This window comes from Centruroides sculpturatus, unplaced genomic scaffold (assembly GCF_000671375.1).
Source record: "Centruroides sculpturatus isolate CEXI.00-Female unplaced genomic scaffold, Cexi_2.0 scaffold1130, whole genome shotgun sequence".
NCBI lineage: Eukaryota > Metazoa > Arthropoda > Arachnida > Scorpiones > Buthidae > Centruroides > Centruroides sculpturatus.
Genome location: NW_019385290.1, coordinates 209,159 through 232,349, shown reverse-complemented (window position 1 = coordinate 232,349; position 23,191 = coordinate 209,159). Strand labels below are relative to the sequence as shown.

The 23,191-nt window shown below is 47.1% G+C and overlaps 1 protein-coding gene across 1 annotated transcript; it reads left to right on the top strand.

The window, feature by feature from the left end:
* Positions 1-2,101: 2,101 nt before the first annotated feature.
* On the top strand, positions 2,102-22,813 carry LOC111637241. Its single transcript, XM_023382686.1, has 4 exons — positions 2,102-2,285; positions 10,978-11,127; positions 19,394-19,504; positions 22,734-22,813. Exons 1-4 carry the CDS (start codon positions 2,102-2,104, stop codon positions 22,811-22,813), a joined length of 525 nt encoding a protein of 174 aa, XP_023238454.1.
* Positions 22,814-23,191: the final 378 nt, after the last annotated feature.

The window sequence follows — 23,191 nt, the reverse complement described above, 5'->3', positions numbered from 1 at the left end:
AAAAGTCGCCGTGGACAAAACGTAATTAAAATAGACGATAAAATGTAAAGCCGTAAAATTGGTATTTGTCGATTCGGAGACATCCACCTTTGGCAATTCGTTTATATACGTTTGGAATACGCTACTCGACTCTTTCGTCGGTAGAAACCGCGCGTTTTTATCCCTCGAATACATTCTCGTGGTTAGGTAATCCGTACATACGTACTGTACGAGTCAAAATACGCACTAAACGCGTATCTACGCGTGTTAGGCAAAGAGTTCGACGTTTCCCGGCCAAATTTGGCACGAATATTCTGCCACGTCCCGGAAAGAATACCGCGGAGGACCCCGAACTCCGTCGTCCCTAAAGTCCGCTCCTTTTTAACTTTAGTCCGAGCCAGTTTTTTTACGCTTTTGTTATTGTAAATACTCGCGTTTATAATGTAAGCTTTAGTTAGTAAGACCGCGGTTTCTATCGCCCGACCCGGCCAGTTACAGCTTTTCGGGTGCCCGGGCAAATGCGAATTAGGGAACTCCGCGCGCGGTGCGGACTCGGGACGTTTTTCTTCGGGAAATTTTTGGGGAAAATATTTTCTTATAAAAGGTGGATTTGGTACCCCGGTGGGCGGTTAAGGAAAATACGTGGTTATTTTCTGTTCGACCTTGCCGGCGTTAAATTCATAAAACGGCCCGCCTTAAAAACGACGAGAAAAAATCTACTCTTACGTCTTTCGGTATTATTAACCTTTAATAAATAAAAAGTATCCCGATAAAAGCGAATCGTTCGTTACGGTTTCGTCAATTGACTTTCCTTTTTTTTTATCCGTAAAATTAAAGACCAGACGAATAAGAATGCGAAAAATGGATTTAAAGAAGTCGAATCGATGTTTCCACGGCGCATTACGTTTGGCGACTGTTCCCCGCCTCGGCCCTAAACCCGGCTAAGGATTTGGACCAGTGGTCGACATGGCGTTATAAAAGACGAAAATACTTTTCACTCGAGTAATACGTATTACTTTATACCAGTGTTTTTCAAACTTCTCGAATACGCCACCCCTTTACGAGTTAAAAAATTCTGGTCACCCCCCAGGGCCATATTAAATTTATATCAGCGATTTTAAAAACTACGTATTTAATTTTCTTTCTGTTGAGACCTAAATATCGATTGAAAAACCAATTGTACTGTAAAATAAACAGATACAGCCTTCTCACTGAAATTGTAGTCTTCTTTATTGTAGTGTAGGACCTAAGGTGTGTTTCAAATTTATACGGACACGAAAAAATTAAAGTGAAACACAAATTTGCTGCATTAAGTGACAAATGTTTTATTAAAAATAATATGGATTTACGTGTTTCTACACTGAAAAATAAGAATTTTAATCAAACATTAATATTTTGTCACTGAAAATAATATTTTTGAAAATCTTATACAAAAAACCGTTACATATTTATCCGGACAGGCACTCATTTTATGACTTAAACAGAATATTGTTTAGTTTCAAGCATTGAAATATGCAAATTAGCGTACATATCTAATTGTAATACAAATTCTTTACGTTGTTCAACGTTCTAAAATGGGTAGAACAAAGAATTTATCTGATTATGAAAAAGGGAAGATTGATGCCTATAAATCACAAGGCAAGACAATAAGAGAAATTGCAGCATATATAAATCGTCCAAAATCAACTGTTGGTGATTATTTATCAAAAAGACGTGGCAAGGATGTACCAAAATTCAAGACGGGTCCAAAACCCAAGCTTACTCCTCGAGATTGTAGACAAATCATCAAGGTTTGCTTCACAAAACAAACATCAGTAAGAAAAATAAAACCAGAATTAGACTTGCCTTGTAGCAGCGCAACAGTGTGGACAGTTTTAAATAAATCTCCAACGTTAAAATTCAGAAAAAAAGCTGTAATGTCACCACTTTCATTAAAGCACAAAAGTGACAGACTCGATTGGGCACAAAAACACATGACATGGTCCGAAGAATGGATTGAAGTTTTGTTCAGTGATGAAAAAAATTCAAGTTAGATGGTCCAGACGGTTGAAAGTATTATTGGCACGATTTAAGAACCGAAAAACAAATATTTTCAAAACGCCAAATGAGTGGGGGATCAATAATGGTGTGGGGTGCGTTTGGATTCAACGGAACCACAGATTTAGCATTTATAACTCAAAGAAGGAATTCAAAGAAGTATCGAGGCATGCTTGAAGATCATTTATTGGAAGCTGGACCAAATTGGATCTTTCAACAAGACAATGCCCCCGTGTACGCCTCTAAATCAACAAAAATGTGGTTTAAACGTAAAAATATTAAGCTGATGACATGGCCCGCTAGAAGCCCTGACTCGAATCCGATGGAAAATCTTTGGGGGATGATGGTTCGTACAGTTTATGCCAATGGAAAGCAGTTTTCCACAATTCATGATTTAAAGGCAGCAATTTCAGATGCTTGGGATAAACTTAAGATTGAATTCCTTCAGAATCTAATTGAAACAATGCCTAATCGAGTATTTAATGTAATTAAGTTAAATGGTGGTTATATTGGACATTAAATTGTAAGAAAACTTTGCAATTTGAAACCTGTCCGGATAAATATGTAACAGTTTTTTTGTATAAGAGTTTCATAAACATTATTTTTAGTGACAAAATATTAATGTTTGATTAAAATTCTTATTTTGCAATGTGGAAACACGTAAATCCATGTTATTTTTAATAAAACATTTGTCACTTAATGCAGCAAATTTGGATTTCACTTTAATTTTTTCGTGTCCGTATAAATTTGAAACACACCTTACAAACACTTGTCTTTTTCTTTTACCGGCCACTCCCCGCGTAAGGCTTTGCCACCCCCCTGGGGGTGGCGACCCACAGGTTGAAAAACACTGCTTTATACAATATCGCGCGGCGCCCGGGTAAATAAAACTGTCGATGAAGAGAAACGACCGGGTAATGTTTTAACTCGGAATATTTATATCAGATTCGTTGTTGTATTTTAACCGGATCCGCTTTCCCCGAGACGGCGACGTATTCCGTTAGATACGCCGCGAATAAATAAACGAAGAAAGAAAATGAAATTTGTATAATTTTAGTTAGCGCAACTTTTAATTATTATTAAACCTTTATTTTCCAATTATTTCGAGTAAATATCGAGCCGAACGGATTTTTTTTCCTCTTTTTACCGAGAAGTCGATATTTTTCAAAATCTTAAATTCCAACCATTTCCGAATACAAAGGTAAATTTATCGCGAAAGGCAATTCGCTATTTTTGGATGGGAGTAAAGAGAATTAAACGAACTTGGACTCTTCAAATTCCTTCTGCGAATTCTATCGATAATATAAATTATCGGATGAGAGATTTTCTCTGGATATACGTCGCGTGACGTCACGGGGCGTAACGCCGGTCGATGGACACGCCCGGACGTAACCGGGCCAAAAAATTAAACCTGGTTCGATTCTCCCCATATAATAGGAGGGAGAAGGCCGAAAAAAACGGCCCGTTTTCCTTTCCTCGGCCCGGGTTGGGTGAAGATCTAAAAGCAAAAGCCGAATACGAACGATCTTCCGTTTTACATTTCTGCCGCGGGCAAAAAAATAAGAACAAACATTAAGATTAGCTCATTTCGTACTTCTAATTGTATTATATTATACAACGTGGTTTATATAACTACAAAGGTTATCCCACCTAGCCCGTCTTACCCTTTTCGCGGGGTGCGAGAATTCCGTCCCCCGTTCCGAGGCTAATTAGAGAATTTTTACACGGGTCTAAAAATATGTTGGATTTTCTGCAAAAATATAAAAAAACCGCATCAAAACAGTACGGCGGAAGCCGAGTTCTTCGGGGTAATTCTTAACCCTCTCCTTCTCCCTCCGCGGGGAAATTTCGAGAAATTCCTTCTTAAGGTACTGTACAGTACATTCACGTGGCGTACCCTAAATGTGTACCAAATTTCGATTTTCGACTCCTAACCGTTTGGGCCGCGCTTATTATTATCTATTATCAACCCGTCTCGATTGTACAGTACATTATATAGGTTTAAAGATCCGGAATCGAATTTATTTTCAATGTAGAAAAAGAGCCGTTGGTGCCAAAATTTTCCCGTTAGCGATTCCGTTGGATTCCATTGGCGGAGAACCCGTACCCGCCGATCGAAGAAGCGGATAAAAATTCAATTCCCGACAAAAGGGCCGATCGGACGGAAGAAAAAACATTTTCTCTTTTAGGTTCTCCGCATTAATCGCGAAGATCTTTTAACAAATTTTGCAAAAAATAATAATGCGGAAGTAAATCAGGTCTTATTTTATTTTATGCGGTAGTTAATTTTTCCAGTTTATTTTTTAAACGCCGAATAAACGTTAAAGTTAGAAACGTAATTGTCTAGGAAAGAAATTCCCTAACCTTCGTTATCCGCTTACTCCCAATCTATTAATTCCCGTGAAATTTTTCTCTCTTTCGCCCGGCGGAAGCCGCTTTATTACCCCAAAGTGAAAAAATACAAAACGTTTAAATTTTTGGAGTAATTAGCGAAAATGCACGGAGAAAGCCACCGGAACGGAAACCGGTGTTAGAACTAGCGGGAAAACCGGGAGCTAATTTAACGGAAAAAGACCTCGTCCGGGTGGCCGCGGAAGGGGTCACCCGACAAAAGAGGACACTTTCTATAGGCGCGTGCCGACCGGCTCTTCTGGTCGGGCGTAATAAACGAAGACGGCCACCCTTCCCAAGCCAAAATATTTCGGTATTTAAAGATCTAAACCGTAAATATAAGTACTGTATATTTTATAAAGCGGGCAAAAAAAGTCGGGTGGCTACGGAAAGAAAATCTAGGCCTACGAATGGTGGGTAGAAAAGAAAGGACGGGACAAAACTCGAAGAAAGCAAAAAGAGAAGGACGATAGACGAAACGGTTTCCGGTCCAAAATGGTCGAAGAAAGAGAAACCGGACCGGGGTGGCGACAATAGTCAAATGCGCGTTTTCCCGGAAAAATATTCGGGCTAAAATATTCTTTCCACTCGATTACGTAACATAAAAATATACTCGGCAGACAATTTATAGATTTAGAGCTTCCCTCTAAATCCGTCCCGGTACTTATTTACGCGTTCCGGCAGGCGGCGAAAAAGGGCCGAAACATCCCATCGATTCCGGTAATTCTCTTTCCCCCTTTTTTATAGGATGTTTTTGACTCGAAACAATCTCCGGTAATAAATGGAAAATGGTCGTCGGTGGTCTTTTAATCCGGATACAAAAATTCTTCCTTTCGGTCGGAAATGGTCCCGACGAAAGAAGCGCCGACTTCCGACCGGAAACCAAGGAATTTCCGTAATATTTTATAATGGAAATTTCGATTTTCGCGGATATTAAGTAATTGTAAAGACGCTTAAGTCCGACACAAATTATTAGAAATCTCCGCGCTTATAACTGAGAGAACCGAGGGACTATTTTCTTCCTAGGCCTATATATAAGTTAACGGGAACGAGTTAACTAAAAGATGCCCGATGCATGGGTGGTGTCCGGAACTGTACCGGGCGGGAAACCTTTCCGTCTTCCCATCTTTTTGCAAGCGTTTCTTTTCCGACCTCGGGTTTGGACGTTAAAGTCTCGGGCTTTACGGCCGACGGAGAAAAGTTTCTGGCAAATTTCGGCAAAAAATACGCAGTAAATGCGTCCGTAGCAACCGACGTATACCCGAAACTTATTTTGGATACAAATAATATTCTATTTCTCGAATTATTCCAAAATTGCATCGATTAGTCTACGTAATAATTCCCCCCAGCCCCGTGGAAGATATAATTGTATAGGCCTATAACGGGGGTTACCAAACCGGCCCTTTGCCGCGCTGCCCTACAAATGAGCTAAAATATAATTATTTGTATAGAAATATCATAGACTGTAGATTAACTTACCGCGTAGAAAATTCAAATAAGTGGAAGTAAAGATGCCAAAATTGGTCCGATCTCATTTTCGCATCCGACAGTAATATAATTTTTAAATGAAATCCGTCACTTTGGATATCGGAACGCTTTTTCTATGTAAGTACAGTTTCTAAGGAAAGCCATCACCGGCTGGCCGCGGCCGTCGCCTTTGCCTATTGGAAAATAAATATGTCGGTTGTCTTTAATTTTTGTGTATTCGGTGTACTGTATGGGAGAAACTGGTTACGCGGCCCGCGCTCGTCCTTCTCTCGGTTATTTGGCCGCTGTGAAAAAGTTCGGTCACCCCAGGCCTATAAGAAAGGGAAATACCCGCTTACTCGTTCGACCAAATTTCCGACAATTTCTCCTTCTACGGGATTTCTAATTGGCAATTTATCCCTAATGCGCCAACAATTATTATTTTAATATTGTCTTTTTTGATTGCTCCTATAAATATCGTAATCGAACACCGTCCGACCGACGAAAGACAATAAATATTTCCGTTTGTTCGACTTTCGTAGGCTTTTCGGACATTTAGCCGGTCTATTCTAGAACACGGGTGGTTCGGACTATATTTCTCCCGCATTTCGGGCCCGAAACAATTCTTAATGTAAATCGTTTTCCCATTTTACGTCCCCTCTAATCCGCAACGTAACGCGTTGTATAAAAGAAATTTGCCCCGGTCCGGTACCTCGTGTCTATTCTAAATGGAAATTACCTATAGGCCTAGAGGATTATATTCCGTACGGTAGCAGTCGTTCTGCGATTGGGAAACCACATCTTCCGGGACCGCGTGGATTAGACCGTCCCGCACTCGAATTATTCCGCGGATTATTCCGAGGGTACCTACTCCCTATCGGGTACGAAACCGCGCTGTCCGATGGCCTGGATAAATAGGCCACTCGGGTGTCTCGGAACGAAGCGGAGGCGTGGAAGAATTCCGGAAGTAAACCCTAGGCAAAAAGGCGTGTCCGTCGTCGGGGTGTTTTGTTCTTCTCGTCTTTCCGCCGTAGGCGCGGGATCGATAATCGGCGGGTGGGGAAACGCCGAAATGGGAGGCGATGCGCAGTAACGGTATCCGGCGCCGCGCGCTCGTCGTTACCGAGAAGAGAGAAGAAGAAGCCAATAGACGGAGTCGCGCCATCGGATCGATGGCGACTCCGCATTGGAGGACCCTCCGGCGCGTGCCTTCTCGGGTTCCCGGGGAGGAGGACCGACGGACGGAAAACCAATGGAAGACGCGGCTTCCGGAAGCCGTCGGAGGAGCCGGTGGGCAGATTTCCGGCGGGGGAGGAAGGGGAGGGAACCGAAGGATCGGACGTCGGCCTCCCCGTGTTACTTGACACTACTACAATTTTTGTCGTACGACAGGAACACAAAAATGTGCTAGTGCCAAAGAACGGAGGAGTACGGTACAGTACGAGCTTCCGTCGAAGTCGGTGCGCCGAGCTCGGGGCCCGCCTGGGTGTTGGACGGAATTCCTTTATCTTTGGCACCCAAGAACCCACGACTTTCCGACCACATCTGTGAATTCTTCCAGTGCCAAGAATAAGGGAAACCGACGACGGGACGGTTCCTCTTCCGCAGAAAGAAACGGTCGGGCTTTCGGGCCCCGAGGCCCCGGTGGGGCGCGCCGGTCGGGCCCGGGAAGAAGAGGACGGTCCGCCTTTCCGGCGGAGGCCAAAGGGTGGGAAGGGACGGTCGGCCAATTACCCGGAAGGAAGCGGCCGTCGCACTTTGGCGGATTCGCGTGATGCGTGGCCGAGTAATGGATTTGATCGCTTCCGCTCGCCCCCCGGTTATTTTGGGCCGGCGCCTTCCTTTTGTTTCCGTTCGTCCACCGGCTCATTACTCGCGGTCGTTACGCGGCTGTCGCTCCGGCCCGGCCGATTCGCTCGGCCGAGTTACACCGGGGTAATCGTCGCACTGTCTTGGCCGGGTTACGTTTCTCTTTTTGTCGTAGGGACCACCGCCGTCGCGACGCCTCTAGACGTAACGCGTCTCTGCCCGCGGCTTGCCCGTGCGCGCCATTCAATCGACATTTCCCGAAACGAGAGAGGCAAAACTGCGGTGAAAGGCAAGAAAATCGCTGCTAGAAAACGCGTTTGTCTGGAATAACCGAAGACCTCCGGGCCGTCGGGTCACTCCCGACGAAACTCCGCCGACAGCCCCCTTCCCCGGCCGAAAGGTCGGGTCGATCGAGTAGAAACGAGAAAAAAAAGCCACTTTCTACCGCGGAAGAAGTTATCTGCCGCCGTTTTCTTAGCTTCGGACGTCACCCGGCGGGCCCTTTCGTCGGCCCGGACTTTCCCCACCCCGTCCGGGCCGCCGCCGGAATCGTAGGACGAAACCCCCCGCCTCCGCCGTCAATTCTACCGGTCTTTTCGGCCGAAATTTTCGTCCTTTCGGCCACGGGCCGCGGGATCGGCCCAACCCCGGCCCGCTCCTCTCCGACGGCGTCGGGAATCGCACCGCCGTACAGGGCGCCCGCCGGGACCCGGGACCGAAAGAGACCGGCAGAAATCCCGCGGCCGGAGGAAAGAAAGTTGCGCGGAAGGAAAGGGGCCGGGTCCGGACCCGAAAGGCCTCCGGGCCCGGAAGACTCGGGACTTACCTGAGCGGGGCTCCGTGACGCGTCGACACCCGTCGCTCTCCCGACTGACGCGCTTCTCCGCGCCGTTTCGGAATCGATTTGGACTGCAGTGACGTCATCGGTGCGTGTACCAGTCGCGGGGCCGGGTCGAAGTGTTTGTCCACCTGTCCCAGCGCTTCCGAGCCCGGCGTTTCCGGGAAAGCCGCGGCGCAATGGCCGGGCGGGGCGCGCGCGCGCGGGCCCGGTACCGTGGGCGGTGGGAGAGAGCAGATCATTCCTGTTACTCTTCATAGCACTAGAGAAATCACGGGTTGACAACAGAGCCGTGAATTCTTCCAGTGCCATTAAGAGGAAGGGAACGACGGCGGACCGGCCCCGCCCACCCCGCGCTCGACCCCGGCGCCGGCGCTAATTAGCCCGCCGGAAGCGTCCCGGGGCCGGGGGTGGCGGCCCGCTCGCCCGGCCGGGTCCCCGGGGAGGCCATTAGCGGATCGAAGCCGGACGCCACGCTTCCCATTATTTATTCATTTCCTCCCTGCCATTGGTCGGCGGACGGCCACGTCACGCGCATTGCGGCATTCGATGCGGAGCCCGGGGACACGCCCAACGCGCGTCGGGCCAGACTCCCGGACTCGGCGGCCGCCGAAGGCGTCGGGCCTGCCGGGCCCGCCCGGAAGAGGAGGAGTCGAGGCGGTACTTACCGCGGCCTCCGACGTCATTCGACGCGCCGCCCGGGACCGAAATCTTTCGAAAAATTCCAAGGTCGAGGTCGAGGTCGGAAGGGAAAGGGGGAGAAGCGCTTCGGTCGCCATGCCGGAAGAAGAACGAAAGAAAGGATGCGCCGCCCGCAACTCGGCCGCCGAGGGACGCGTCGGCCCGAAAACCAACCAAGGGAATCGAAATTGTCGAGGACGGGAGCGACGACCCGGTCCAAGGACTCGCCATCCTCGCTCTGCCCTTTTTTTCTCCACCCGCTTTATCGTCCATTATTTGCCGTCTCCCGGCGCTAATCGATCGGCCGAATTTCTCTGATTTAAGTCGAAACCTCGGTGCCATCGCTCGACCGTCTTCTTTGTCTGTCGACGACGCTCGGGACCAAAGGCCCAAACACTGGCCGGGACACTTTAGGGCTTTCGGCACGGCGGACGAGTACCCGTCCAGGGGACAAGAAAGTGGGGTCCGGCCCGCTTCCCCGGTCCCGACCGGAACCCGATCGGGTCTTCCCGCGCCCGCCCACCGCCCACGGCGGATCCACTCGGCAGAGTTCACGAAAATACTCAAACCCGTTTAACCGTCGGTGGAGGGAGGAAAACCGTCCAGACGCGAACACGGTTACGAAATTGCAGGCGGAACTTTGCGCACTTCTGTAGTCTCGACAACACCGCGGCTAAAATAAACCGTTACCTTCGGATCGAGTCCGAAGACGGGGAGGGAAGCTTTGGCCCGGCCTTAAACGCTTCTTCCCGTTTCGCCGTCGTCTCCCGTCGGACGGCCATCGGCCAGGATCCGGAAGGATACCGACTCCGTCTTCGCGGGTCCGAACCCTTTCCTTTCGAAGTGTCCGTCGCCCCCGGCCCGCCCCGCGCCGGTCGCCCCGCCGAAATCGGTTTTTCTCTCAGAAAATCGACCGGCCGGCGGCTGAAAGGCGGCCGCGCGCTCAACCCCTACCTGGCGGCCACCGTCGGCCGGCGACGGCGACGTCCCGTCGGGACGGCGGTCTTCCACGGGTCCGTCTTCCGGCCCTGGCGGCGGGGCCCGCGCTCCCTTCCCGCCTCTCTCGGCCTGGCCCCGGCGCCTTCCGATTTCCTCCTACCTGGACGTGACCCGCCGATCGACCGACGGACGGTTTGGCGTCCCACGCGTCTAGCGCCGGCGCCGACGTCACGGGAAGTACGTCGGAAGGCACGTGACTCTCCGACCGGGAGAAAGCCACCCGTTCGGCGGAAGCGTCGGCGCGGCGGCGCGGAGCCGGAAAGACCCGAGGTGGCCGACGCCGGGAGCCGGGCGAAAGGGGACGGGAGACGACGGAAGAGATCCGCGGTCCTCCCGACGGGGAGTCGACGCGCGCGTTGCGGAGCGCGGAGGACACCGGCCGCGGGCGGTCGAACGCGTCGGCCGGTACGTCGGACGCGGATGTTGCGCCGAAGATGCGTCTTACCTGGAGGGTCGCGTGGCGAAAGTAAGAGGACGACGCGTCCGGTAAGAACTGGTCGGGCGCCGGTTCCCGTGGCAAATCTCTCCTTTTCCGTTTCTCCCGCAATTAAATGTGTGGCGGGTTTCTCTGATTGGTCCGCCGTCGGCAGTCGTTGCACCTGCAGCCAGCCGAGTCAGTGACCACATCACCTGTCGCCGCTCGCATCGCGCCGTTTCCCACCGTGCACCGCGCCGACGTCACCGTTTTCTACACTCGTCGGCCAATTCCCGGCCGGCGGCGGCCCGCGGAACCGACCGGTCTGGGCGCGCCAGACGTCGGCCCGAAGACAATTAAGGGTTGCAGTCGACCGTTTTCGTCCGAAGCGTGGACACCGCCACCGCGCCACCTCCGACTCTCCCGCGCGGAAAGCGGCCAGCAACGGCGGAAGTCGGACGCACGTGCCGGAACACGGCGCTAAACGGAGAGTTCGGGCAGTTCCACCGGGGTAAGTGACCTTTCCGCTTTATCGGGGCCCGACGGGAAGATTCTGGTCGGAGTTGGGGCCGGCGCCGGCGGAGACCGGGCCGCGGAGGGCCGTCCGGGCCCCGAGCGCGAGCCGAGCGAGAAGAAAAGGCGTTTTACGGATGGCCTGACGCCAAAGATTCGCCACGTTCCGGCGACGGAGCGTGACCGGAGCGCGTCCTAAAAACTCGGCGGTCGCCGAACCCCGTTTCGGACGCCGGTGGATCCGTCCTCGGGCATTTAGGTAAAAGGGTAGGAAGGGTGGCGGCCGGGTCTTCCGTCTCCGAATACCGTCCTTGCGGTCGGAAGAGTCGGGCCGGGTCGAAATAAAGTGGCGCCGGCGACGAGGAGACTCGATTCTCCGCCGTGGTATTAAGCCAACAGTACCTACGACGTGGTGGGCGAAAGTCTGCCCAAACAAAAGCCGGTGTAAAAACCCGTAGCGCCAAAGCGGATAAGGCCTTTCCCGTCGTTTACCGTCCCTTCTTTCTCCTTCCCCTCTATTGTTTCGCGCCGTATAATTTAAAATAGAAATAGTTTGGCGCGAAGATTCTTTACCCGTTTCCCGGCAAATAGGAAAACCGCGGAGAGGACATCCGGTCGACTACCGACGGAGATTTCGTCCACCGCGGTAACCTCGACCCCGGCCGGTAACCGGGCTACCCGGTAGGCTTTGCCACCCCAAGGCTTTCCTCGGCGTCCGACGATTACGGACGAATTTATAGTGGTATGTTCTTTGTATTCCTATAATACGATTGGCCGCGCGGCGTATAACGCCAATACGAAGTCTGTTACCATACGACCGGAGGCGACTTCTGTCTTTTTTTCGTTGGGTTTAAAGCGGCGCGGAATCTGGGGTGACGGGAGGGTAACATTTTATGGGAATGGTACGAAAGTAAACACCGGCCGGCGTATTTACGAAAAAGACGTCGGACCGATAGGGTCCTTAACCGGAGGGCCGACCATTACGTTAGACAATAGAAGTAGTTTTCGAGCACCATTATCTCGGTCGACCGGTCTCTTCCCGCGTATCGGAGTCGGAATTTTCTACCCGGTTTCTTTCCGTTCGTCCCGTTTTCGTCGGTGTTTTTCGGGTTTCGTCTTTCGGAAGCTTCCGCCGGCGGCCGTTATCCACGGTCTAAATTACGTTTCTCGGCCTTCTTTTCCTTTCGGTACGCGTTAGTGTTTAAGCAACCGTTCCTTAAAGTTCCTCATTCCCCGGATTAACGTTACGGGCCATTATCTTTTCGGCAGCCATTAAATTTAATTCGGACGGAGAAACGCGCGTGCGGGTGGGGGTGAGAGAGCGGCGACTTTTGTTTTATGGTTATTTACGGAGTACCGGAGGAAGGGTGCCGACAAAATACAAACTTCTTCCCCCGGTATCCACTACCGCTAGATTTTATACGCGCTTAAAGGCGATTCGAAACGAAATGGTTTTGTAAGAATCGTTCGGTTACCGCGAAGGGCGGACGACGGTAGCTGGGATAAAGTTGTATATTTTCGGGTGGAAACGGCCAGGCGAGTGGCAGAAGAGAGACGTTTAACTGGTTAACGGAGTTATGCCGGGAAGCAGCCTCCACCCGGACGGGCAACGACACCGAGTTACGTAAATGCCCGATAAATCGCGGTACGAATTTCCACCGCGGATTCTCCGCCCGTAACGTATTTGGCTTTTCTCCCGCGCGATGAGAATTACTCTCGGAAAACTTGGTTTCCGATTCGACGGAGTAGAAGCCAATCGGTCCGACGGGCGCGGATTATTTTCTATAGAAAAGGGAGATCCCGGGCCGTTCCAGTTTTTACGGGAGTGGGCGCCAATACGGTAACTTAAAGGAGTACGGTACGACCAGACGTTTGCTTCCGAGTAATTTCGATTACGCCGTGGGATTCCGACAAACGATATTCCGAGTGATAAAACTGCGGGCGCTGATTATCGGGCTGGGTAACGCGTAACAAGACGATTATTTAATAGCGAAGAGCTAGGATTCGATAAAAGTCTCTCCCCCCGGCCGGTGGTTAATGTAGGAAAAGTAAAAATTTGCATTTTCTGGAACGATTATTCCGTTGTACTGTATTCGGAGTAGCGTATACGACCTAACCCTTTGGAATCGAAGGCTTAGGGAGAAGCGAGTGGTAAATATCCGTAAACTACTTGGACCGTATCCGTAGAGCGTATTTTTATCGCGCTAACGAGTAAGTACGGCGAAATCGATAAATGAAAAGTGCGGGGCGCGGATCCGATAACCGGCCGATGGTCGACGAATCGCTGGGATTTTATTTCCTAATCTACACCCCCGGTAGAGTCCGCGCCTTTGTAGGTGGACGGTTAATCGGGCCGGGAGCCTTAAACGCCGAGATGCGGTGCTCAGCGTTCGTTAAAAAGAAGGAAAGTATTTTATTTTAGGTGAAGGCCAACGGCCTCCACCGGTCACTTTTACTACTTACGTCGACCTTTCCGTCCGGAACCCCCGGACGGCCTGGGTTTTATCGGTATTAAGACGAGTGGCAGCCGTTTAACCTCTCGGGCAAAGGGGAGAATTCCGTCGGAAAAACGGTTCCCGTTTCCCGTCCCTCCCCACTCTCGGCACCCGACCGGACTTATCGGACGGAGGATACTGGTTAAAGGCGATATTTGCCTAAGCCACGGACGAAAATTTAGGAAGGGCGGGCAGAAAAGTCTCCGTAGTCGTCACCCCGTAAAACACACCGCGGGTTGATTGTACTTTTTGCCCGGGTACGAAGTCGACCTAGTCTAATTACCGGAGACTTCGATCCCGCCACTTCCGGATAGGTCGTTAAGTTTTCCGGTGGAACGTCGAACCCACCGTTTACGTAGACAAAGGTAATCGACGTTCGCTCCGTCTCCACTCTTTTCAGCAAATTCCACCGGCTACGTCCGACCGGATCGTCGGGGCGGTAAATCTCTCGAGCGTACGAAGCGTGCCCGCGGGTAAGAGTAAAGCGGCTTTTTTTTAACTCCGCCGTCCCTTCTCGTCTTTAGCCCCCACCTTTCCCCGTTATCCCGGGCCGATCGGCGTGAATTCGCCGTAAGTCGGAGGCTATAAAAATACTCCGTAATCCGGCGGGTTAAACCGGCCGACCGGACACCTTCCGGCGGGAGTAGCGGAAGTCGACCGCGCGCCGAGATTGGCGCCGGAAAACCTCCTCCCCCCCGTCGTCCGTCGGGTACCGAACGGAAAACGCTAGAACGGCCGGGTAGGCCGGTATCCGCGGGACGACCTCCGACCTAGGCCGGCCACCCGCACCGTAATACGGCTTGGCGGTTCGGTCGTCGTCCGTGAACCGTTGGCCCGTGAAATTCGCACGTTTTTGTCCGCCGCGAAAAGAAACGAAATTTTTTGAGAAATTAGCGTAAAAACGGAAACGGATGCCCGAGAAAAAGCCAATTTCGTCACCGGAGAACCACCGCGGCCGACTCCGGAGAGACTCGAAAGGTAACGTGGAAATTACGTAATTATTCCGGACGAGGTAGAAAGTAACGCGCTAAGCGCCTAGCCGGTAAAGCGTAGAGTACCGCGCTTCTCTAGTCCGGAAAGAGTGGACGGGGAGGAGACGAAGCCGGCGAAATATACTCGTTTGGGTCATCGTACGGCGTTAAACACCCACGAAAAAGAAAAGAAACCAACCAAAGCCCTTAGTGTACCGGCCAGGCGGACAGAGCGTAAAAAAGCGCTAACGGCTGGCGGAGCAAACGGATGTCCTCCGCTCTATCCTGGAAATTATTGGTCGGTGGTAGTAACCCCCCGTAAATGTCCCCGTCGGAAACGTCGGCCTTTCTCCATCCGTCCCGAAAACTTTTTAAATCTCCCAATTGTCACTTAATTTAATAGTAAATGTTACGAAAACATTTCTATCGACCCGTACGATTCGTCGTCGTCGTCCTTCCCCTCTTCGCCCTTCTCCCCGGCCGCCAAAATAGAATCTTCCGGATATCCGTCACCTATTAATCCGATCGACGACGTCGACGTCGGTTCACGCGATATTTGGCGTAGATAGATTGTGACGCGTCGGGTGTTTCCCCTCGTTTACCGAAGAAGGAAAATAAACACTTTCCGCTATTAAAACGCAACGCGAATTGGCTTTTGTAATTCCCGGCCGTCCGAGTTCGAATTTCTTCCACCCGCCTTTCCTTTAATCCGTAATTTCCACCCCGCTTCTATTCCGAATCTTTAATATCGATACGTAACCGGTGAAAATACGGTATCTTAATTTTCTAGAAACGATGGCAATGGTTCCTAGAAAATCCGGGTATTTCCACCGGTCGCGTATCCATACAGTACTTTCATTTAACTTTTCGTCGTCGCTTTAATTCTTTTAGCCCGTAAGTGTCTTATATTAGTTTCGAGCCAACCCCAACGGCATATCCCGTATTTACTCGAATATAAGACCTAAGTGTAAGCTTCGCTTTTCCTATCGTTATTCCTTAAATATACTCCTCGTCTTCGCGCTCCACAAGCGATAAATTATCCGGGAAAAGGGCTCGAAACTGGAATTTTCCGGCCGCCGTTTTAATCCTCTTTAACGCTAGTATATTTAAGAGAATCCTGGCGGGACGGCGCCATTTATCGCCGGAAACTCGAAATCGTCCGGGCTCGAAAGAACAATGGAAACTAAACATAAATTTCTATTTAGTCTCGCCTCCCGTCTCTTTTCTCGTATCGACGCCGAGTTCGTATTCTAAACACCGGAGGAGGATTTAGTAGAAGAGCAAATTACGTCGTCTAGTCCGTTGGGTTTGTTTACGAAGAGAAGGAAATGGACGGGGCGCGCTTTAAATGCGCCCCTTTAGATAACTTTTTATCGGGAAATCCATAAAGTAAAAGAAAAAAACTGCATAAATAAAGTCGGTTTACCTAGATTTCTTATCGAAACGAAGCCTGGCCGTTCGTGCCGTTTTTCCACTCCCTCGGAATACGAAAACAAAAATCGAAAAAACGACCGGGTTACCGGACGTATACCCTCGGAAGAACGATGCCGAGTGCGAAAAGTTTCGGTCTGGTCGAAAAGTTCAAATAATTCTATTTTAAAGTTCTTCGGTTTGGCCAATTTTAGGTCCAGTTTTACGTCGATAAATATCGGTAAGCGGATTACGGTAATAAACGACGTATTCTTTTGTCTTCATGGCCGGAAAAGCCGACGTAGAAGCCAGTTGGTCGCTACCCGCTCGGAAATCTTTGGTAAAAGCAATCGAAATACGTTTGTACGTTTCGTGTATAAATGTAATAAGACCGGTGCGAGGAAAGCCGATTTCTTACGCCGGAAAGGTAAATCCAGTTTTGAATTTCTGGTGTTTTATTTAAAAATGATGGATTTTATGTATTTTCTTTCGCTTCCTCCGTCGCTACAACTGGCTTAGAGTAAAATTTAAGAGTTTTCCGAACTCCCCGGAGACGGTATTTCCGAAAATTTCTGGGTTAAAAATAGATAGGCCTAGTGACACGAGTCGAGAAACTAGCGTTTAGCGTACGTCGCCAGAGTACAAATGAAAGAAAGAGCATTTAACCTAGGCCGAGCGAAAATAAAACTGCGATCAACGGAGTGAATCTTTTCCAAGATCCACTCCGTTGATCGCAGTTTACGAAATTTCGCATCGTCCCCGGTGCGCTTTATAACGCTTTACAATTTATTTTTTGCGTAATTATAAGGTTGTGGAGGAAATCGAAATTTCCCTATCGACTAGTTTCTGTAACGACCGTCTTTTTTATATTAATTAATATGTTAATTTTCTACCATAAAGTCCACGCGTCGACCGAGAACAACAAAGAATCCGCTCTTTCTCTCGTTGCGTACAGATTTAAAATCTGTTTTATTCAATAATTAATTGCCTTTAACAGTAAATGAAAGGAGAATCCTCCAAGAACGATTTTGCCCTTTTCTCCGTTTAGAACACGAACAATTCTTTCGGCGCAGAAAAGTTTCGTTTCCAGCTTTACGTTTATCCTCTTTACATTAAGAAAGTTATGAATTATTAAAAATTACTTTACAAAAAGTCTGCCAGATCATAAATTATTCCGAGAAATGTGGAAAATTTTCCCGGAAATCGGGATTAAAATAATTTGTAATTTTTTCCGGGAATTCCCGATTATAACTGATAAAAAAAACTACTCGGTACTGGTTAAAATTCTATTTTTTTCTTTCAAAATTGGACTAAGGATTAGTCGAATCCCCCTTTCGTTCCGGCCGACACGCGGCCGAAAAGTTTAAAATAAAGTCGTTTTTATTCTCTTACTTTTTCTAAATAATAACCACGCAAATAAAGTGTAAAATTGACGTCGTTTAAGCGCGTAAATAAAAGAAGGACGAGATTTTAACGGAAGAGAGAAGATAAACCCCGGGACCGGTTATAACAAAATGACTAAAAGCCTATTTGATTCCGCCCCTCCTAACCTGCGGGAAAGGTAGAACGCGCGGCGTCACCCCTCTTTCCGTCATAAAGGCGCCCTACCATCACGCCCGCGCCACACGCGCTCTACCTTTACCTATCGATAACGAGGTAACGATTGGGGAAAAGGCGGACGAAACCCCTACCTCCTCTTCCATTTTCTACGCGCCCGTCGAATTTGTTAGGTAAACGGGCGAGAGGAGAACCCGATATTTATTCTACCCCCGGGAAAATTAAGAAACGGCGGAGAGAGTCGTCGACTTAGTGGACAAGGTGCGACGGCCGTGCCACGCTTGGCTCGAAACCTTGTTTACAGAGAACGTAGAGTTATTATTGTTATTGTTAGTATCCGTGGTAACGTTTCGGAAGAGAGACAAACCGTAACGACGATATCCTGCGGTTCTGCCTAGTTCGTAAGACTAAGTTTGATGGTTTAATCGATGTAATAAGCCGTCGAGTCGAACGGAATCGATCGAACAAATCTCCATTTGCCTTAATCGCCGGGGATAAAATTAAATCCGAATTATTCGAAGGTTAATAAGTCGTTAACCACCGTAGGGCGATACGAGGCTTTTAGGCCAGAAAAAGGCTAAGACAGTCTTATTCCGTAAGAAGCCTACTGTATTCGTTTACTCGTATCGTGCGGATACATTTATAGTCTCTTACGCGCATAAAAGGTGTAAATCGCCGATCGGACTGGATCGACTTACCACCGGACGGCCTCTTTACCACCCAGTAAATGGTATCGTTGTCCCGTTTCGTCGGCCGCGCCTTTACCAAGTAGCGTTGTTTTATTTATTTACCCACCCGCAGTTTACGGGGGCGAGTAACTACGCCAGCCGGGCGACTGACAAAAGAATACGAACTGAGAAAATTAACTGGGAAAAGTGTCTTCGAATAGGCAAACGCGATAAAAAGAGGGCGGATGGCTTTTACAATGCTCGATGTCCGGACGTTCGAACGGCTGTTTTCTACCCGACGAAATAAACCAAGTCCGGTGTTTAACGCGAAATTACATTTATGCCAATTTACTCGAGTCTTCCATTATATTTTCGCTCGTAAGTAAGCTGGGTTTTGTTGGTTTTTAAACGGGACTTTGCGGCATTTCCTTTCTCGGAAGCCCTAGAAACAAAATTCAAAATTATAAAATACATTAACCAGACACTCGGACGCCGGGTCAAACGCGTAGATCCCCGGCTCGGTCTACGGATTTAGAGGCGGTCGGTGTTTTAAATCGGTTAAAATGGCGCGTGGCGATTCGGATGACGTCGACGGTGGGGTGTATGCCGAAATACAAAAGATAATTACCAATGCGGTCGATATCGGCTAACGGATTAATATTAAAATGCCGTTTATTGATCGGACCTACCGTACAGTATTCTAGATTCTTCCGGATCTCGGGAGGATATTGCGGGCCATTCCGTTGTTTTTGCCATAACTGCCGAAAGGGATGGCGAAGTAAACGAATACTTAGAACCGTTACGGGTTACTGGTACAGTTTTTACCTTCTTCGAAGGTGAAAACTGTACCAGTGAAGTGAAAGCTTTTCTTATTCCGCAATTTAAACCTGGTAGGCCCGCGTTAAAATGAAATAGGCTAAACACCGTTAGAAGCCAAAACGGTATCTACAGCTTAATTATCTCCATCGGACGAAAATTTACAAAAAGTATCTAGAACAATACTATTGATAAATAGTGGAAAGTTTTAAAAAGTTCGTTTTACCGTAACAATAATATGGCGAAATAATAACTTGTCAATTGTGTGAGAAATTTAATATCGCTATTGGACATTGTTTTTTATTATGCCAACAAATTTCTTATCTTTGTTACCTTATTTTTAACAGGAGAAAGCGGAAAAGACGACGTAACGAAGAAGCGTAATTACGTGGATTACTCCGCCTCGTCCGTTGTTTGCCAACTCGATATTAATTATCGGCCCGTCTTCTCGTTTAAAGGTACTGTACGTGGTGTTTTGGATTAGTAGATCCGTGTTTAAATTACGCGGGTATTACCATAAATTCCCAGGGAATTCTACGATAAACAATGCGTATAATGGAATAAACAAACAGTTTTCGTAGTTTATGGGTTATTCGTATTCCCGTCGGACGTGTTTCTGTCAAAAAACACCGAGAAAACAAATATTTTTCCACAATGCCAACTTTTTCTTTCTTAACATTTTTCAAATTTAAATCCGAGTATATTTTCTTCACGCGACTACCCGTAATATTGGTTGGTCCCGGGCCAAAACGCGTTTTTGTCGGTTTCTTCCTTTGGGTGGATCTGGTTAGACTACACCCGGGTTGATAAGAATTTATTTTATTTATAAAATTTAAGATTATAAATGTATTTAATTTCCGGTTAAAACAGAATATTCTATCAATAAATTGTTTAGTTATTTATTGAGAGATTATTTTGTATACAAATGCGTGTCGTTACGAAATAATAATATAATTGTTTTCTCGATTGTATTTTATGTTTTTAAAGAGGATGTATGCGATGCAAAATGGCATTGGAAAAGGCCCATTCGTACGGGAGATATTAGTAGAAACTCTAAATCCTTTGAGCTAAAAGCTCTGGTTTAAAAATTCGTTTTTCATTATTGTTTGAAAGTAATTTTCGCCGGGTTATTTTAATAGAGACCAATGAGTTATTTTGATACATATTTACCCACGCGTATTTCGTGATTTTCGATTGGTCCTACGCGAATGGGCCTTTGTCAACGAAATTTTGCGTGAAACGAGAACGATTCCTCTTTATATAAATAAAATACAATCAGTAGGTGAGGGGCTGAGGTGGCGACTTCCATCGTCAGAACGAAAACATTTCCTTACAAATAATCACCGTACGCTTCGTAAAAACGACATTATGGAGTATATAACGAGAACTGGCATTGTTGTAATTACAGATTAATATATGGTGCGTTCGATAAAGATAAGAACATCCAACATTTCTCGAATAACTTGAGAGTTCTAGCAGCTATTACTGTCCGACTGTTCTCACTTATTTATTTCGAAAAGACACGCTAGCAGTTACGATTCTAAATAAATTAGCGGGAGAATTATTCGCAAAAAAATGATTTTTTAGTGTTCGATAACGATCAGAACACTGGCGAATAATGGGCAGAAAATGATATTTTCGCGGTTATTAATGAAAGCTGGTAACCAGAATGCCCTTCGTTGTTTACGATTACTTTGAAAATTCTGTCCACCATTTAGTCCAGTGTTTCTCAACGGGGGCGATATGTGGGCATTTTTCCGTGTTGAGGGGGCGATTAGTAACAATTTATATTTTAGGGGGGCGAAAAACAATTTTCTGAGCGATATAGTAAAACATTATATTAAGAATAATTAGATATTTTATTCGTTAAATCGTACAATAATTAAACGAATAACATTACACTAGTCACTAGTCCATTCGATGCGGTACGAATTTGGCGTTAGCCTCGGCCCTGGGCATCGGAATTTTGAAGCGAAGGGGGCGATACCACGTAACGGTTTTATTGAAGGAGGCGACGATTCGTTAGAGGTTGAGAAACATTGATCTAGTCGATCGAATTTTGAAGAAACCCCGAGGAATTTCTTGCCATTTCTCAACGATTACAATCTTTAGGTCTGCGGTCTTATCGTACCGCTTTGCAGCAGTCCCCAAACATTCTCCGTACGGTTCAAATCCGGTGACGGGACTGGTCAATCCACCACTCGAACCTCGTTTGGCCAGAAACCGTTCCAGGGTAATAGAAAGGAGCGTTATCTTGCCGGAATCGCCATCCACCACTTCCCAGTCTTTCTCGAAAGTAAAGTAGATACATTTCTAGCTGCCGGATGTGTCCTTTGGCATTCTTCTTTTCTTTGGAAAAGGCAATATTTGTTTTCTTTCGCTCTCCGGAGGCAGCCCAAACCACGACGGAACCCCTCCCATTTGTCGTTTGGAGTAGATTTCCCTCTCTTTTCTTAAATCGGGCCAATAGTATTGACAACCGGCGGGCCCATCTAAATTGAACTTTTTCTCTTCCGATGGCACTAAGTTTCTCCGCCGATCCTTCCGGGTGGTGCGATTTCTGGCTCGAGTCAGTCTGGCCGCATCGCGCTTGTCCGCAAGCTTTAGGTTCGACTTTCTTTTGGCGTATTTGAGCAGATTGACGGAGCGAATTACGTTCCGAGCTTACTCCGTATTAGGATTTTGCGGCACTATTTCCGAGAGAGCCTGTTCCATTCTTAATTTCTAATAAAAATGCTCGTTTCTTACGAGAAGTAAGTTTTCGCGGCTCTTCCGGGTTACTTTTTATCTCCATATTCTTTGCCTAATTTCAAAAAGTCTATCTTCCCGTTTTTTACCCGTAGATTTTACCGATTCACCAGCTGCACTTAAAACACTTTTTAAACGCCAAAAGTGTTTGCCCTTATCTCGTCCTTTCCGAATTAACCATGCCCGGCTATACAATAGGACGACAATTTCTGATTGCCATAGCAACAATGACAAATATCGGCTCGATAGCTATCCGGTTAAACATATTTATAAAATTAAGTTAAAAAATTATATACCAATTAAACTTTCGAGCGTTATTATCGAATACTAAAAAGTCATTTTATTATAAATGATTCGCCCGTTAATTTATTTAGAATCGTAACCGTTAGTGTGTCTTTTCGAAATAAATAAGTGCCAACAATCGGACGGTAATAGCTCCTAGGACTTTCGAGTTATTCGCGAAACATTAGATGTTTTTATCTTTATCGAAGGCGGTGTAAATCGATACACCTAAAAATTAAGTTCGACCTCGTCGTCGTTATCCGTAATACGCCGATTGACGAAACCACCCCGGGTAAAACTACGGTTAAAAGGAGACTTATAAGCTGGCAACAACCGTTTTAAGTTCTGCGGTAAACTTAACGTCGGACACAGGCGACATTTTCTATGGCGGCATCTTTACATCGCGCTTCTAATTGTAAATTTATAACGATAGCGTTCTTCGACGGCATTAGAAACGACCGTCCGATGGTCATCTATTCCGCGATAAATTTCTTACGGCCCAATACGCCATTAAAGTGTATAAACTCGTTTTATTTTCCAGATGTTTCTATTATTTATATCATTTCTATATTTTATCCATAAGAAAATTGTAGAAGACCCACTATTTGTAATTTTAGTCTATAAAAATAGCTGAAATAATGACTTTTCTCTTTCCAGAATACAGTATATTGGAAGAGAGAAAAAGCCTCCGGGCATTTCCGAATTGTCGCGTGTCGTCGTATCTATTACGCGGCTAAATAACAGCCGAATGGCTTACAGAAGTTAACTGGGTTTATAAGTTAACGTCGACGCGTAAAGTTAAAATGCGACTTAATTCACTAATTTATTTTAATGTTCTTACGGAGCCAATAAGCGTAATAGTAGTTTATAAAATTATACCGGAGGGGGGCGGCGCTTGGATAAGAACGACGTACGGGAAAACAGACTCGAATGCGCGGCTCTTACGCCGCAGTAATTTTATTATTTGAATAAACCCGTTACTTGGAAATATTTTCCAATCGATATTATCCAGCATAATTCTGCCAATCTATAAACGAAGGATCGATTAAAGCCTCGTAATAACTTTTCGGTATTAAAGCTTTCTTAAAGATGGAGATTTTACTAAGGGAAGAAAG